General features: G+C 41.2%; 1 protein-coding gene across 3 annotated transcripts in view; it reads left to right on the top strand.

Moving 5' to 3' along the window:
- The first annotated feature begins 5974 nt into the window (after positions 1-5974).
- LOC139450149 (uncharacterized) overlaps positions 5975-19595 on the top strand; it is a 40513-nt gene continuing 26892 nt past the window's right edge. For all 3 annotated transcript variants that reach the window (XM_071231815.1, XM_071231816.1, XM_071231817.1), the window contains exon 1: positions 5975-6274. In XM_071231815.1, the coding sequence (XP_071087916.1) occupies positions 6259-6274 (16 nt within the window). In that variant the 5' untranslated portion in view covers positions 5975-6258. The remainder of the gene's footprint in view (positions 6275-19595) is intronic.

Raw genomic sequence — 19595 nt, forward strand, 5'->3', positions numbered from 1 at the left:
GCTGGGTACCTATATTCTTACCCGGATTCCCCACGGGTTTACACGTTGGTGTGTATATATTCAATACTTTCTGATTTGGGCGCCGTAGCAGCCATGTATCAGACCATGCTGCACAGGAAATTAGAATGTGATGTGGAATCAATAGATCAACACAACATTTACATCGTTCATTTCACCAATGCTCGGTTTTAAGTTACTTTATGGCTCTGTGTTTGATTTGCAGGTACTTTTTTAAATTCTGCCCTCATAGCAAACGATTTGTGGATAAAGTGTGACAATTAATTTTCGTCTGATCTGTCACGTCCACACATGACGAAGTTTTGTGAAGTTACAACCGTTTCGGATCCATGTATTGACGAAGGCAATCTGTTCAGTGGTTTGGGGGAAACATTCGTCCAACTTCTTCCTCATGCCATACATACAATATATATATACATTTAGTTCACGTTACCAGAATGGCAGGTAATTGACGACCACTGACTGCTTTCAAAGATTAATCTGTAGAATACCAACACTATATATATCAACTTTGGGATGTTCTCGAGGATCCGACATTACGAACTGGTCGTCCGCGTCACGACTGGGATCCGAACTTTTGGGTAGTGTCGACACAAATTACTATATAATAATCAACAGCAAGACTGTCCTTATGACATGAATTAAGTCGATTGGTCGTTCGGGCTTCTATCACAAGAAATACTGTTTACATCATCAAACTTTTGCAGTAAATGAGCTGTAAAATCAATTTCAGATAAGTGGAGTATTTGTGTTAATGGAGGAACAGTTTTCGATAGAAATATATTTATTTGTTTGAATTACTTTGAAAGAGAATCTGAATTTTTACAGTTTTTCAGAATACTCTAAAAGATACCAAATGTATCTCAAAAATATAATTTTCCTATAATAATTTTGATTAAATATAAATACTCTGATATTGAATGGCAAGTAGGATCAGACTGCCGGTGTACAAAGTGATCTCAGCGCTGAGGTAACCGTAACTGTAACTCCCATACCTTAACACAGATTTACGACAGTCGTAGTGCTAAGGTTGTTTTGTACAACGGCACCCATGTCAGTAAATAAGAGTAAATTTAAAATCCTTGTCATGGCTAGAGATGTTTATTACTTCTACGATGATTGACTCGAGCCTGATATATTTCATATCAAAACACTTTCGGGGAGATCTTTCAAATATCCCACATATATATAAATATAAACATCAACGCCAAAAAGAATAATCAGTCTCGATTCTCTACCGATTCCAGCAGGCAAGAAAGTGATGAAAATCACTGAAAATCCGTGTTAACACCAGGTGTTCGCGAAAAAGGTAAGCATGTGCTGCTCTACCGATAGTACCGTCCAGTAACACCTTCTATAAACCAGTCTCGTAAACAGATTCCAGAAGGCAAAAATGCTGGTGAAAATTATATGAATGGATCACTGAAAATCAGTGATGACACTAGGCGTTCGCGAAAAGGGAAAGCACGGTGTGCTCTATTGGGAGCACTCAACGGTAACACTTTCTATTAACAAAACACATACATGATTTTTCACTGGAGTATCCCGCATACTGATATCATCTTCGTTATTGCCAGTAATAATCCCTGTAGCACGGTCTGGAGAATTATCTGTGGTTTGTCATTAGTACTGCTTTAAAAATTAATGTTACCTATCGTGCTGTCTGTCGACATGTACAATGTGTAACGCATGATCTGTATTCTGGAAACTGGCTAGGCCTCAGTCATGTCATGGAGAAAATCACTGAAAAATCACAGAAAATCTCGCGGAAAGGGTAAGCATGTGCTGCTCTACCTGTAGCACCGCCCGGTAACACTTTCAATTAACCTGTCTCGGAAACAGATTCCGGAAGGTAAAAAATATACAGGTGAAAATGTGTAATGCATGATCTGTATCCTGGCAACTGGACTGGGCCTCCATCATGTCCGGAACAGGCTGGTGATTCCATTCTGTGTGACCAAGCATGACTGTCCGTCCAGCGATTTGTTGTAACTGACCAGGGGTGGTCATTGTGCTTGACTGATTGTCTGGACCTTGCATTGTTCCCTTCTCGCAAACGAGGAGTGGTGGAGTAGACCTTGCAGTGGATAGGTTCTCTCTTCACGCCGAATGGGTTCGATTCCCCACATTGGTACAATGTGTGAAGCCCACTTCTGGTGTCCTCTGCTGTGGTATTGCTAAACGACCCGTACACCATACTATCACAGTGGCAAATGCTCTGTGAGATGCCATGCTAGGTTTTGGAGGCACAACCAGGTCCCTGTTGATCCGAAACTAGACGAAGCTGTTACTGACAGCTAGCTGATCGTTTATAGGATATATTCGATATGGCTTAACAATGGAAGTATCTGGTTATGTATTTTAATAGTTAGTAAATCCTAGTCGCTGACGTATTAGGTTGTGTAGTATCAGGTGAGTTTGTGTCTGTGCACACTCGATTAGAGACTTCCCTTTTATTGCGGATCAAATATTTATGTCGGATCTCTTGCTACAATGTCGCCGTAAACCTCGTCGACAAATCTCTTATGACACCCTGCCGCTATTTTCTATCTGTGTATAGTATTGGAACAAAATTTAAAAGACCCGTGAGTAATTGTTCGGATGTTCCTAGTTTCGGATCTAATTACCCAAGGCAATCGGCTCTTGCAAACATTTTATGTTACGCGATTGCCGTCATCACGAAGTTCAGTTCGCCCTGGAAGTTTACTGGGAAATGAGACAAAATACAATCCGAACTGGTAATATGGTTATTATGAATGGAGTTGTAACGACTTCCAATAAGATCCGACATTAAGATTCAAGGGCCGCGAAATCCGATAAGATCCGAACTCTTAAAACCCACAATGCCCACGGTGCACATTAACAGGACGTGTGCGACTAACATCGGACACAGTTTGTGGGGCCGCTGGACTGTCGGTTTAATTTATCAATACTTTGCTCCACTGTTTCAAGACTATAAATGTCACTGATACTAAAAGCGAAATTCACCGAAGTGTCTGATTAATCCCCATGCACAAGCTTAGGAAATAGCTTGGAGAAAAATGAGTTTGGAGCTGCGTTTTATGAAACGAGAGACCGAAATTATGAAGTAAAAAAAGCCCTATTCCTCTGGAAATGACTCTTCATATCAAATTATATTTAATGTGGTATTGGCAAGCAAGAGAATATGTAGGGGTACGGTTTCAGACAGGTACTGGTTTGCAAAATAAATGCATGTGACTTCCGTTGAAGTCTGATACAACGACATGAGAAGTGTATAACAGGTATCATTGTCCTGGTTTTCTAATTGTAACAGTAAAAAGAACGATATGTGAGTAATCCTGACATCAGCTTTTTGCATAAGATATCTATCAAACAAATCCGGCTCAATTTGATTCCGGGGAGGGGGGGGGGGGGGGAATCAGTAATCATTTCCATGATGTAAACAATTAAATAATGTCCATGCCGTCGCTTACTTTTCCCAATCTGTGTAGCTGAAACAAGCTATGCGTCTGTGTGTATGCAGCATAAACCGCGTCCATTTTCTAACAAAGGAAACATGCACAGTGTATGGTTTCATAACGCCACGCGTCACACCTGGGCGACCAACCAGGTCAGTTGGCAGTTGCAAAAATTAAATCAATCAACACCTTGACTACAATACCCAATGAATTTTTTATAAACTTTGTTTTTCAGAAGGAATAAGGTATCTAGCGTTTTAAGAGATATAACGAAACATTTAAAGTCCGACAAACAGGATAAAATGTTGATGAATTATGACCTACAGCTCTATTATGACCTAAAACAAACTTTATTATATAAATCTTCACCAGGTTTTGAAACTGGCAGGTGAACAACTCCACCATTTATGTCTGTCGGGGCTTCCTACGGAGGAAATTGATTCTTTTACATAAAAGGAGCCACAGAAGAGATCCTCTGTTTCTCATAACATAATTCTTTTCATTTTAGAGAAACCTTATCTTTATCTTTTTCTTTTCATATTACTGTTAATGCCTTTGTAAAATTAGTAAATCCGGAGATTTGACTAGCTGTACAACCTGAAACATAAAATACACACACTTGATTCAAACAAAACAGGAAAATACCTGAAGACCCTTTGAGCGGCGAAAGATCTTGTGTGCATAAAAGGGGTTTTGACAAGCCCACATATCTGGAGTCTTTTTTTTGTATGTATACACCTGAAAATTGGATATCACAAAGAAAAAAAAACGTTATCGAAATGTTACCAGGCTCTCGAAGGTTACTAGGTTATCAAGAAGTTACCAGGCCCTCCGAAACACTGTAAACGTAAGGTTCAAAACACAACTATGATACTCGAGTCAAGATTGAATACATCCCCTTTGAATAACCATTTCTTTTGTGTTTCATTTAGCCACAATAAAACATGGAGGTACAGTACTGTACACTTTCTTTTGACACGAAGTGTATGTGGTCTTTTATGTGTCAGGTGACGAAAAATTTTGCTAGGTCGACACGGATGATTTACATTCTGTGTGTTTATGGTTGCACTGTTGTGTCTGTGAACAGATTGGGGGCTACAGGTCCAATACAGGGGAGGTATTGATAAACACCCCACTACGCAAACAGAACATTTAAAACAGACATATCTGGGCGGCGCTGTTGACAGTATATCATGATGACGTCATCCCTGCCGGGGAATATAATCCGAATCATGGGTACACGTGTATGTTTAGTATTTGCAATTTAGCTTGGTCAACTTATATACATTCTGATATATATACTCACCGAATAGAATAAACGGCGAGACTAGCATGTACAAATTTGTTTGTTGTTTAACGCCGCACTCAGCAATATTTAGTAAAGGGACGGCGGTCTGTTAACAATCGAATCTTACCCCTTGGAGATCCGGAGTAGAATTGGTCTTCAGCAACCCATGCTTGCCGTAAAAAGCGACTATGCTTGTCGTAAGAGGCGAATAACGGGATCGGGTGGTCAGGCTCGCTGACTTGGTTGAAGTATGTATCCCAATTTCGTGGATCGATGCTCAGGATGTCAATCACTAGATTGTCTGGTCCAGATTCAATTACTTACAGACCGCCGTCATATAGCTATCTATAGAATATTGCTGGGTGCAGCGTTAAACAGCAAACAAACAAAATAATAATAATAATAATCGAGTTTGGACCAGACAACCTGTGATTGACAGCATGAGCATAATCCACGCAATTGGGGAACGATGACATGCAAATCAGCCAACTCACCAAGCCTCAACACCCAATGCATTTAGTTGCCTTTAACGACAAGTCCCATTTTCGTGGGTTATAAATGACAATGGAGAAACAGAACGTTTCTCATATCAATACACCGAAATTCGATTAAACTGTCCTTTATATTAAATTTTCAAATCCCATTTTGTTAATTAGTAGCAAACTGCAAACGCGTTGTACCTCAACGGATACACACGCTTGGTCTATCATTTCCATTCATTATAATCCATGGAGGAAACTATTGATATATTCAGCTTTGAAGACTGTATCCATTATTGAATATGCACAATGGAGTTTCTCCTCGGTGGAATCAAAGTGAATGTATTGTTTATCGATCACTCGACCTTGACCTTCCCTCCTGGCAACGCGGGAATTGAACTAAAACGCGGCGGCTGGGCATGATTTAAAGAGACAGGTCGAAAAACTAGCTTAGAGCTGGAAATATGTGACTCTTAAATCTACCCAGTCACACCTACGCAAGTCCTACAATGTCTAGCATATTTGAACAGTCGCTGAGAAAGGTCTTACACGCTTTGTATAAGCCATACCAGCAAATTTATTCCTTACAAAGCTGAATGCAATCTTCACACCTCCGCATTCCTCTGTTCTGTATGACAGGCCAACTTTCTATACTAAACGGGCGGTATATATCTCATGAATATTCATCAGATGTGATCAATAATCGTAAGAGCGCTCGAAGGCGACTTTCCCGCTCTTGGTGGGTGTATTTTGGGTGCAGGCGCTGTTAGCTGCACACGGGAAGCGGTGACGCTGTAACAAACCTCATTCGTCATTGTCCCTGCCCCATTTGACCCAACCGGTACAAGCTGAGCAGACGAGACCGGGAACGTGAGATCGTCTGCTTCTACCTGGCGCGAGCGTACAGTATAGCAGACGACCAGTCAGACTGAACACTCGGCTCGGGGTTACATTCTGTAGGATTTTCGAGTGGACTGACTTGTGAATAATTTTCTTTCATTGGAGTACCGGTACAGGCTTTGTATCAGACAGAATGGGGGAAAAGGAAGGTAAGTTAGCTTTGTGCAATGTGTACCTTGTATTACACTACAGCATGTCAGTGTATACATATGGTTTTATTATATACCTCTTGATGTATACAGAATATATTGAAATTTTTATCGGGGCAAGCTGTCTTCGTTTGCACAACTTCGTGTGGGATACAGACAGTTTATCTCACAAAGATTATCTGGATAAATTTTTTTCACTGACGAACGTTCATAACACTTTATTGGGATATAGCAGTGGAACTTATAGTATGCAATCGTATTACGGTATAAAAAAAATAATCGTCTCGCGGTGTTAATGGAGCAAAGTACATATATGCTTGATGGAGCTGACTTCTGATACAGATATCCAGAAGTAAGCGATCGCTGTGACATGAAATCAATCAATAGTGCAAACATCAGCTGATGACTTGTCAAACGGTGCTATGTGTACCTGATCAGCCATCTGTGGTCAGCCATGTCCAGTGAGGAGCCAAAGTGGCACGTGCATGGTTGGAAGAACGACCAGTCAACCAAGCACATTGACATTACCGCGAGTTGTAAAATACGCGTGAGTGTGCACCTGGAAAAAGCGGTCCCTCGGGGTTTCTAGCTTCTATGATATCAATATTAAACTTTGATGTTTTGTACCTCGGCGTGAAGTCTGGTCCAACAGTATAGACATTGACAGACGAAATAGGAACCGTTCTTTGTTCTACGGGTCTCAGAAGATGGGATGACTAAGCGTTGATTGTCTGGTTTGGCTCGGTGCCCATCAAGATTTATCCAATTTGAATTAATATTTCAGAAAACCTAGTATGTGTTCGAGCCGGATATTGACTACCTCAATTGACCTGTATTTGACATGCATGCAGTGTTGTATTAAGTAGAATATTCACTGTGGTCCGTGGACGAATATTTGGAAGTGGACATTGCTAAAAGGAGCGGATGAAGTCATAAAGTTCGCCTATGGCGCCTTTGCGAGGCATGACACAATTATCCGCAGTCTGGGTTTGATCACATTTTAAAAATACTACGATTAGAATAAAAGTAGGTCATGTGAAGCTGCATACCCCTCATGCGTATCTCCTCTGTATGGGAAGAACTGGGATGATATATTGTCCCCGAAATAAAGTTGTGTATACGGGATTCGTTTTATAATTCTGTAAAGAACCCTCGATTTTCTTCACCCTAGAGCTGAAAATGATATGAGAATGGGATGCTAGAGCTAAGAAGAAATTCGAAGGGGTGCTAAAGCTTAGAAGAGGGCTGGAGTGGGATGCTAGAGCTGAAACGGGGATGAGAATGGGATGCTAGAGCTGAAAAGGGGATGGGAATGGGATGCTAGAGCTGATGAGGGGATGGGAATGGGATGCTAGAACTGAAAAGGGGAGGGAATGGGATGCTAGAGCTGAAAAGGGGATAGGAATGGGATGCTAGAGCTGATGAGGGGATGGGAATGGGATACTAGAGCTGATGAGGGGATGGGAATGGGTTGCTAGAGCTGATAAGGGGATGGGAATGGGATGCTAGAGCTGATGAGGGGATGGGAATGGGATGCTAGAGCTGAAAAGGGGATGGGAATGGGATGCTAGAGCTGATGAGGGGATGGGAATGGGATGCTAGAGCTGATAAGGGGATGGGAATGGGATGCTAGAGCTGATGAGGGGATGGGAATGGGATGCTAGAGCTGAAAAGGGGATGAGAATGGGATGCTAGAGCTGAAAAGGGGATGGGAATGGGATGCTAGAGCTGATGAGGGGATGGGAATGGGATGCTAGAGCTTATAAGGGGATGGGAATGGGATGCTAGAGCTGATAAGGGAATGAGAATGGGATACTAGAGGTGATGAGGGGATGGGAATGGGATGCTAGAGCTGAAAAGGGGTGCTAGAGCTGAGAAGAGGTTGAAAATGGGATCTAGAACTGAAAAGGGGATGCTGGGGGTGCTAGAGCCGAGAAGAGGTTGAAAATGGGATCCTAGAACTGAAAAGTGGTGGAGAATGGGATGCTATAGTTGAAAAGGGGTGAGAATGATATTATAGTGATTCTTGTATTAAATGTGCTATATAATATGCTGCAATATATATCACAATGCATTCATTGATAATCAGTGATATAATTATATGGATTATCTCAAAAGTTAATGATCGGATAATATGTCACATATTTGCCCTTTCGATGTTCATCCTTAGGTTTCATTAAAACTAAAACGTATACGACATTTTATGAATACCCCCGACTTATAGTGTATAGATTCAGTCTTCCTCATTTATCATGAAGTGACATCGCTGTTAAACAGTCTGGTAAATAATTATACAGAGATTCTTGTATATAATATACAATAAAACATGCTACAATATTTATCACAATGCATTCAATGAAGGATATAATTATATTTATGACTTCAAACTTAATGATCGGATAAAATGCCATATATTTGCCCTTTCGATATGTATCCTCATCTGTACTTCATTGAAAGTAAAACGTTTACATTTTATGAATATCCCCGACAAATAATTAAATCATATTCGAGGTGTACAGATTGAGTCTCCCTCGTTCATCATGACGTGACATCGCTGTTAAACAGTCTGGTAAATGATTATACAGAAATAACGGCCTACTGTCAAATTGTCAAGTACAACTAAGGCATCTCCATACAATCTTCACTCAAAGTTGACCTATCAATGTTTTATTTCTCTTGATCACAGTCTCATCACCACACGTTTGAGTGACATATCGCCATGATCTATTTATCGCCGTGAGCTACACGTTTGTTGCTCTATGTCATTTGGAACATTCCATTCAGTCCCACCTTGGCGAGTTTTTCTATTTTCCCACTGGCGACATCGAATTATTGGCTGCTAAAGCCGCAAGCAACGACTACGTGTTTTAGTGAATGGTTAATGCGGTCTGCATTTACGAGAACAAAGTTTAGAGCTTTTCCACTTGAATTTCATATAAAAGTATATAAATCTGTGCCACAAAATAATAAGCGCTGAATTTCTTTTGAAACTTCTGGATAACGTAGAAGACAGTCTTGAATAATGTTATGCATTGGCCACGAAGGAGTGCGCGCGGACGTGAGAGAAGACAACTGTTAAATCTACCAGAGACTTAAAAGAATCCTTTAAGAATGCACATGGACGTGAGAGGAAACTATTTGCAGGTTTTAAGAAGTATATCTGCCCTTGCTAAGATTGTTTGTTCTTAGATACTTAGATCTGCATGTTTTGAACAAAACACATTCGTGCGTATTAGGCATATACGTTTCACCAGGCCGCCATGGATCAGACTTAAAACACATTACCCCAATGATATTTACTCGTGAAAGGAAACCTCGTTACTTCATTCATTCATGGTATACACTTAATAGGCGGTGATTATGTTATATTATTCGCGTCGACTTTTGATCCTTCGTAGGAACAATTTATCGTCGTGTCAGAACAAATATCTAACATTAAATTGCCGGAAGGGGATTCTTCTATAAGTCAAACGGCCATCAAACTACCGTTCCCTATCGCCAAACGAGTTCAGTGTTATCAGTCCAATACAATTTAAGTAGTAAGAATATACATATGGAAAAAGAGGTTAACAACATAATTCACGGTACATACATTTCCTGGGGCGGTCGGGTAGCCAAGTGGTTAAAGCCTTCGCTCGTCACGCCGAAGACCCGGGTTTGATTCCCGACATGGGTACAACGTGTGAAGCCCATTTCTGGCGTCCCCCTCCGTGATATTGCTGGAATATTGCTAACAGCGGTGTAAAACTATACTCATTCACATACAAATCCAATACGTTTCCAATCGCTTCAGGACAGGGAAACAAACAGGTTAATTAAGCCACGTACGACGTCACTCTACCTGATGCAAACGCAAACAAGATATTAATAGTCTGCACTTTTAGACCAACTCAAAGGCGATTATTGGTTTCTGTAATCGCTAAAGTAGATTTTACGACCTTTTAGTCCGCCGTTGTTGACCCTCCCGATCTGTAATTACCTAACACAACATATCGGCCATGGGTTTTGGACCATCTCTCAATCATTATCTTTTTACTGTGATATTTGCGGACACCCGAAAGGGTCATCTCTGCTGTTTGCTCTGATTAATCAACTATACCCTTTAATCAGGCTTGTGGGTTTGGAACATTACATGAATGAAATCAATGTACTCCAGCTGGTAGATGGGGAAACGGTTCTCCCCCGTGTGTACATTGTATACCAAGAAATGCTATATTAGACAGGTTTATATGCCTGTGTTTTGACAAAAAAGAAGAAACATATCGGATTCCAGAGAAAATGTTCTATACTTGTGAAATTCTATGTGTTTAATACTATTGCATTCTGGGAAATGTGTACAGGAAATATTGTGATCAAAATACCTTCAGTTTTTGAAAGGACTTCATTGAACTTATGTGTTAGGTTGCCATGGCGACTAATACTCGTTTATTATGGTCCATTGCATCTACTTACTGTACACGTTGGTGATCATAAGATATGGAAATTATTTCGATAATTAAGATCCAGGTTATAGGTAATCAGATTTGAGTTTCTTGAATAAAAGGAATATGTGAATCGAACCAAGTCTTCGGCGTGCCGAACGACCGCTTTACAGACTATCCCACCGGCCCTGACAGCCTTGAACCCGGAGCTGTCTGCATATATTACCCTTTACACGACGTCTTACCACGGGAGGAGGTAGTCGGGCCTAATGGCTTCCTTGTGCATGTCCAGGATCATAGGCAAGGTTCTGTGAAGGTGTAAGGAGATCCATGGTTCTCCCTGCGGCAATTTACTAAGAGAAAATCATGCCCAAATTCCATCCTGAGTGATATTTTCTTACATTTCCCCAATGATGCATTGCAATAAAGTAGAATTATTCAATCTCCAGATTGGGTAGCAATTCCCTTGCCCGAAATAGAAAATTTCAATTTCACACTAAATATTTGATAGGTGTCCACGTCGCTGGATAATATACATGTACTAGAATATGGGCCTCGAACATGTACTAGAAATCGGACACTGAGTCATCTAGTTATGAATCATTGGACGTTAGTCAATAGGTATATATGAGCTGTTAATGCACAAAGGCAGGTGGTAGAGAGATAATGCCACATTCATACACTAATTCTATGGCTTTTCTGCGATTTGGTTTACGATGTTGATGAACCGATAACGTATAGGAAGTACTGGATCTGGTTACATTGATCCTTCCGTGCTTGGCTTGGTCAGGACGTGTGATGTCGAACAGTGCTCAGATGCACAATGACGCTGTTCAGCGGCTGTATAGTTAGTGCTGCAATATATATAATGTACATGTCCTTTGTGGTGAAGTAAGATATCTTGGCACGAACGGTTTTGCATATGTTACACATATCAATTGGCCTCTACGAGTTACTATATGGCATCACTAATACTAAAGATGGCAGTGCGTTATGTGTGCGCTTTTCACGCCAACTATCCGGGTTCGATTCCCTACATGGTGCAGTGTTTACACTCACTCACTCACGCACTTAACCACTCAAACATCCACTCGCTCACTCACTCACTCGCTCAACCAACCAACCACTTACTCAAACATCCACTCGCTCACTCAAACATCCACTCACGCACTCAAACCTCCACTCACTCACTCACTCACTCAACAAACCATCCACATAGTCACACATTCGCTGACGCTACTGGTATATGGCGTTCCAAGATGGAAGATCAAAGCACATAAAAAACATTGCACCTTCCAGAATTATTTCCAGTTCCATGAACATTACATCCATGTTTACTAACCACTCCTAGACTTATGCCCGGCGCTTGTCTTATCTCGGGACCACATTCCCATTGGAAGTTACTTGCCGCAAATATATTTTTTTCATTATTTAGAAATATCGAATTTAGGATTCAACGGTTAAATAGAGAAAGGCCGATTCCACATGTTCATGGCTGTTCGATATCACTAATCTTTAGTGTGTCACTAGAACTAGACTGTGACTGTGTGATATAGACGCCCGAATGCTAAAGTGTTCTATAGAATAAACATGACATCGGCATGTGTTACTCCGCCCAACAAGCTGTTACCGCCCTTGTTATAACGGGGAAGTACCTATTACTTCAAATAGACCGGGAAGCCTCAGTTTACAATATCGGAGTTAAATTTCGATAATGACACAAATGCTCCAATAGAAAATCGATCATTATTATCGATTTGCACTTGACAGTGGTAAATATATATAAAAAACTCACGATGGAATGTATATGACAATAGGTTCCATCTGTCACTGTGTCGTGCACAGTAGCCAGGCGGTGTAACGGTAAATAGTATTTCATGTATTGAAGTTGATACTTATCCCAGAACTGCGTGTTTTATCATTAATATCAAGAACTACAGAGTATTTTATCGTCTTTTACAAACATTACTCTGGACCTAGCCTACCCCTACGTTTTGATATATAATGTACTTTTTAATATTTAATACAATTAATGTGTTTCTACATTTACCTCGAAGCAGTGGGGTAGACGAGTGGTTAAAGTGTTCGCTTGTTACGTCGAAGGGCTGGGTTCGATTATCCATATGGGTACAATGTGTGAATCCCATTTGTGGTGATCCCCCGACGTGATATTGCTGAAAGCTGCGTGAGACCCAAATCACTCACTCACTCTACATTTTAAACAGACCACTATACATTCAGTTTCATCAACCAATCAACAAAAGAAGTGATGGTGAACCTATGCAAATGTTGGACAGAACCCTTGCAGGAATTCATATTTATATACATGCACACGTATTGCGCAAGCCTTGGTCACAGTTGGAGGCGTCAAATGTGTCAGGCACCTTAGAAGCTGTTGTTTAATGCCCGTACGTAACTGTTGAAATCAGCTCGATCAGAGTTTTATTTCTCTTTCATGTCTGAATTAAAATATATTTTCACAATTCTACACTAACTAATCCATGAAACCACTGATAGGCATTTAGAAATCAGCTGTTATAGAGGCACGAAGTGAATTCTGTATTCTATGTACACAAGACCCGTGAAGATCCTGGTTAGAATAGGCCTTAAACAACCCATGCTTGTCTTTAGATGCGACTAACGGGATGGGGTGGTCAGTCTCGCTGACTTGGCTGGTGCATGTCATCGTATCCCAATTACGTAGATCGATGATCATGATGTCAATAGCTGGATTGTCTGACCCAGACTCGATTATTTACAGACCGCCGTCATATAGCTGGAATATTGCTGAGTACGGCGTTAAACAACAAAGAGACAAATCATACTCAACGTTAGGAAGTTATTTTTTCAGGCGAATGATAAACGGTGACGTTGTGTATGAAGAATACATACTTTGGAATTAATAGGTCGTGTGTTTCCGTAATGTTTCAATACTAACAGAGGATTTGTGATATCCTAAGCAAATTATTTTATCATTTCAATCCGCGGGGATTTCAATTGACAATAGGTTCCCATCAACCCAAAGAGCAGACACAATCGATCGGGTGGTCTTGGTTGTTGCGCGTCATCGTACCCAGACGATGCTCATGATGTCAATTACTGGATTGGCAAGTCCAGATTCGATTATTTACTAACCTCCCTAATTTAACTGTAATATTTCTGAATGCGGCGTTAAACGACAATCGCAGTTCTACATGCTAGCCTCTGCGTTTAATCCACACGGCGAATACTAGTATATTTATATCAGAATGTATTTAAGCAGACCAGCTATATTTCAAATACTACACATGCACGTGTACCCAATGACGCATGATTCGGAGTATATTCCTGGGCAGGGATGACGTCATCACAAACTGGTACACTGTCAACGGCGCCGTCTAGATATGGTTAAATACGCCGTTGCTATATGGTAAAAATATTCCCTGTGACAACGGCAATCAGGGGTGCGCCAGGGGTCTATTGGAATATTGCCCAGTGTGGCGTTAAACAACAGTCAAATAAACTTAGGATATGGCTTCGGTCCCGTTAAGGACTGTGATTCCATCTGATGTACTACTTATTATATCTATTAGTACTACAGTGGCATTATATTCGTGTACACTTTGATTAGATGACTCATTTCCCACCAGCAAGTATAATGGCCAACATGTATTATGGAAAAATGCCCACAGCAGGTGCGCATCTCATATATTGCACTGAATACCGGAACAATATACACAGTCCATGTATAGCAAATCGTGAATTCCAAATATCTCATTAAATCTGTCAAAGATAACTTTTTATTAATATCACTTTAATATTTATTAATATTTATCACTTTTATAGTTATCATAAACATCGAGATTATTGTAGTTAGTATACCGGTATATAATTATTAAAATCCATACAAAGTGTCTTTGTTTGTCTGGTGTTAACGCCGCTCTCAGGACTATTCAGAAAATTCAGTGGTGTTAGGTATCATATTTGCTGACACCCCATTATTTTTTATGTATCACATCCCCCCCCCCCCCAAAAAAAAGAAATGTCGCCAGGTCCCTACAATATATGACCATTCTTTAAGTATTGTTCAAAAATATAACTTATTTCTTTGAAAAAAACAGAAGTCATTTTCTTTCAGACACCACCCCTAGCCCCCGCCCCCAGCCCCCAGCCCCCACCCGCCCTCACATTTGGATTGCACCTATAGCTTTCAACGAAGCAATCTTCAAAACGTGACATTGTTCAAGCCGTAGTGTCGCTCATGTCATTCTCACCTGGATGTTCATCCGTGCTATCAACACCACGTGGACATCATCGAGGGTGCGCGGAGCATGTCCTATATTCACACAAAGCAGGAAGATACATATTTTGTTGCCAGCTTGGAGCGTACGACTTGCTGCTGTGAACATTACTTTCTGCGTGGGTGCGTTTTATGTATACCTGTAAACAACAATCCCACGTCTGTGTCCTTACAGGAAAAGTTAGGCGGATATTCAGAGTAAGAAGTGAAATAAAAACGCAAATGAACACATACATTTATTGTTAATTGTTGTAAATGATATTATGTAAGAGGACGCGTCTTCATCTGACTGAAACAGGATGTGGTTTTGACAGGCCATTGACGACATCCATCATATTGTTGTTCATATCCTTCATGCATGATTAATTGTTTTGAATAGCTCACGTATTTTACCTTCGAACACTAAGTGTTACTATTCCTTTCATATATTTACTAGTATGTCCTGACATATGTAACAGATGTATACAAAACATTAAGACAATCTCGTTGCTATATGGTAAAGATATTCCCCGCGACAACGGCAATCAGGGGTGCGCCAAGGGTCCGGATCCCCCCCCCCCCCCCCCCCCCCCCTTTATTTTCTAAATTCCTCGATCCGGACTTGTATCAGTAACGCAAAGGAATGTTGATTTGTTGATTCAGCAGAAACGATAGTGTTTTCAGTTCTCTATACGTCAAGCCATCATGATATTGTCATTGCTGCTCGGTAGGCGGTCGGGATGACCTACATAGCCAGTTGTAAAAGCGCTGACTCGTCAAGCCCCGGGTTCGATTCCCAACATGGCGCTATGTGTGAAACCCATTTCTGGTGTCCCACCGTCATATTGTTGGCATATTGCTAAATGAATACGGAAAGGGTTTCGTCACCTCTTATAATCCGTCTGCTTTGCCAGCGTTAGTGTCGGGCGGAGGTTAATCGATGGGCCTACACGATTGACCTGTCCACCTACTGCTGTGACCATGCATAGATTTGCACTGCTGATCACGGTCGGGTAATCAATGGACGCCGTGTTTACTGCAGCAGGTGCATTCTTAATGACGACAACAACATCTTTGTCTGCATGAACAACGAGATCTTAGCGACGTAACTATTGCAACGGTTTTAGGGAGTGAGTTTGGTTTAACGCCGCTTTTGAACATTATTCCAGTAAAATCACGGTGTTCCAGCTTAATGTTGGAGGAAAACCTTAAGTAATGCAGGTCTTAGACATTTATCACTTTGGTGAAACCGACGAGCACGGGTATGATGTTGACAAACTAAAAGCATAATGGGGGCGAACCCACGCTCGTATGTTTCTGGTGTGCAACTCGGAGACGATTGGGCCACCCCCGCCCCGCCCTCTTAACGGTTTTGAACGCCAGTTACTAGAGCTACAACGCATGGAAGCTAATTATCATACGAATCACTGCAAGTATAATGATTCCAGACATAGCCTACCTTATGATGGCAGGCATCTTACTAGATGGTAAATGGCACACATCAATCACACATCTAAGAATTTTCTACTTTCAGTTTCTAGTCCGCGATAACACTGTGGTATGATCTGGTAACACCACTATTCCATAGTGGTTCAGGTTCGATGGGACAGCCTTGTGGTTAAAGCGTCCGCTCGTCACGCCGATGACCCACATGGGTACAATGTATGAAGCCTCTTTCTGGTACCTCCACCGTGATATTGCTGGAATATCCCTAAAAATGGCGTAAAACCAGACTCACTTACTGATAGTCATTCATAAACACATGTGTATGATATAGTCTGATTCGCACAAGTGACTCTGATTTGAGCAGAGATTTCGTAAGATTATGGAAATGGTTCTGTTGCTTTTATTCTCATCGGAAATCTTGACGGGGTGTCATGTCTTCTCTATCATTTATTTCAACAGTACTTGGATTGTTTTCTCACTAATGCCGTCTGTGAAAAATACAAAAAAAAACATCTCAGAAATACAATGCAAACACGCCTCCTTGAAAATAGACTAGACTAGTTCATCACAGCGTCTGTGTGTTTTATGTGAATCCATTTATGTTGCGTTGGCCGGTGTCTTCATGTGCTGAAACAGGGGAATGTACGGCAGAAATACTGCAGATGGATTGAAGAGGAACTATCTATGACGACCTGTTGACCATCTCACGTCTAGACTTCATTAATTCCATTGTTTAGGGGCGGTGGGATAGTCTAGTGGTTAAAGCGTTCGTTCGTCACGTGCAGAAGACCCGGGTTTGATTCCCCACATGAGCACAATGTCTGAAGCCCATTCCTGGTGTCTCCCGCCGTGATATTGCTGGAATATTGCTAAAAGCGGCGTAAAACAATACTCGATCACTCACTCACTATTTCCATGTGTGAGATAAAGGCTGGGTTGTTATACATATTAATAAATGGATCGATCATACACAAAAAAGGGCATTCCGAACGACTTGAATCAAACGTGACAGGTCTGCCTTTAGGCCTGAGCTTGATCAGCCCTTCAACTCCAACGCCTCATGAGCTGATGGTTTTCACCAAAGTTGAAACGCCTAAGACCTGCACCACTTCCGGTTTCCCATCCACATTAAGCTGACGCGCAGCGACAGAAACTGAAATACTTGGTGCGTTCGATTTTTAAAATTTGAGTGACGTGATTCAACGGAGGTTACCACATTACAGGCAATCTGGTTTGACTAGACCAGTGTTAATCAAGGAGAACTCAGTGCAGTACCCGAAATAAAATGCAACCTATGGATACAATACAAAATTACTACCAGGGGAAGGGGAAACACATTAGCGGTGTGTATCAATACAACGAACAACTATGAGGAGTTAACAAGCGTTTCATTGACTGAAAAAGATACTATTGTATTTAATGCATTACAAAACAACACCAAAATGTTCAAAATAGCGTTCATTACATGAAACTAGATGCTAAATCATAACCAAAGTTGCATGGTTTTTTCTAAAGTATTTATTTTAACAATCGAAAGTTAAATTTCCCTGTAGCATATAAGAATACACATACACAGCCAATATCTAGTTTAATATATTCATTGAAACGTTTTTATTCATGTTTGAATCAATAAATGAAACCAGAGTACCGCAGCCCCGGGGCTCAGTAGGCATGGGCTACTTAGGTCAACCCAAGTATGAAGTAGATCAGCTAACACGAGCCAGTATACAACCAGGGATAGCTTCGGTTAACACGGGTTCACCTGGGTCGTCCAGGCTTTTTCAAATCGAACGGGAGCACTGTTCAGGGCGCTCTGACATTGATTTGTAGAAGGAAACGAAGAAATGCTGATATGGACTGAGAGGGAGAACTTGGTCCATTGTTGCCGGTCAGGCAAGGAACAATAACAGCTTCAGCTGCGGCACAACCGCTGAGTTGAATTATGTAGTTCCCATTACTCTATATCATCTGTTAATTTCAACTATTCTGCAACAGACAAAAATGATCAATATTGGGATAATGTTTGTGATAGTGCACACTGATAACAATTAGACATTGTTATGGCGTTTGTTTTGAAGATAGATCATGTTGAGTAGTGATACTTCTCATCATCGTTAAGTCATCACAGCATGCTATGTTATTGCATGGTGCAGCCTCTGCATGTATGTTGGTTTGTTTGTTGTTTAACGCCGCACTCAGCAATATTCCAGCTATATGACGGTGGTCTGTAAATAATCAAGTCTGGACCAGACAATCCAGTGATTGATATCATGAGCATCGATCCACGTAATTGTGATCGATGACATGCATCAACCAAGTCAGCGAGCCTGACCACCCGATCCCGTTAGTCGCCTTTTACGACAAGCATAGTCGTCTTTTGCCCCGGATCTTCACGGGGCGGCTGCATGTACTTACTGGCTCTATTGACATTATTTGAAAATACAACGTCTCTCGTCTGAGCTGTAGGTCGGACGTCAGTACAGGCAAGCATGGCTTAATGAACTGGGGCAGTATTGGAGGGAACAAGGATCAAGTGCAATTACGCTGGGAGGTGGTAATTCAGAGATTACCTTATTGAATACGGTTCTAGAGCGATTTAAGACGTCTTTTTCTGATACTCTTCGCCTTTGTCCAATCATCATTGGATCACAGTGTCGTGGTTGTTAGTGTTCGTACGAACGGGTGGCCCAGAGGTCCACAGAGCGTAGTTGTGTCCCATGGCTGACAAATGATTGCTGGTTCGAATCCCTATGTTTCATTACACAAAGCGTGGTTAGTGCTACATTTATAGCAACTCTCATCGTAACTTTAACATAGAGGTGCGGCCATGGTGATTCCGGTTTAGAATAGATCCCCAGTAACCTAATCCAGTCGTACGAGACGACTAAATGGATCGGGTTGTTTGGCCTTGTGACCTGGTTGATTGCATGGCATCGTATCCAGAGTGGCATGGGACCTTGCTCATAATATCAATCACTTGTTTGTGTGGTCCACATTTACAGAGCGTCGTTAAATAGTTCGAAAATATCAGCTACAGCACTGAACAGTAATCTCTCACTCACCGGCTCAACATAGTGTAACTCTGCTGGTTGAACTAACGCCGCTTTGGAGAACCGGCTCCAGATTAGATTCGGTCATGACTCTTGTTTTGTCAGCCCCATATTGTCCTTAAGTCACATTCAAACATCGACGATCC

This window comes from Haliotis cracherodii, unplaced genomic scaffold, assembly GCF_022045235.1.
Source record: "Haliotis cracherodii isolate W230 unplaced genomic scaffold, xgHalCrac1.p SCAF_8, whole genome shotgun sequence".
Classification (NCBI taxonomy): Eukaryota; Metazoa; Mollusca; class Gastropoda; order Lepetellida; family Haliotidae; genus Haliotis; species Haliotis cracherodii.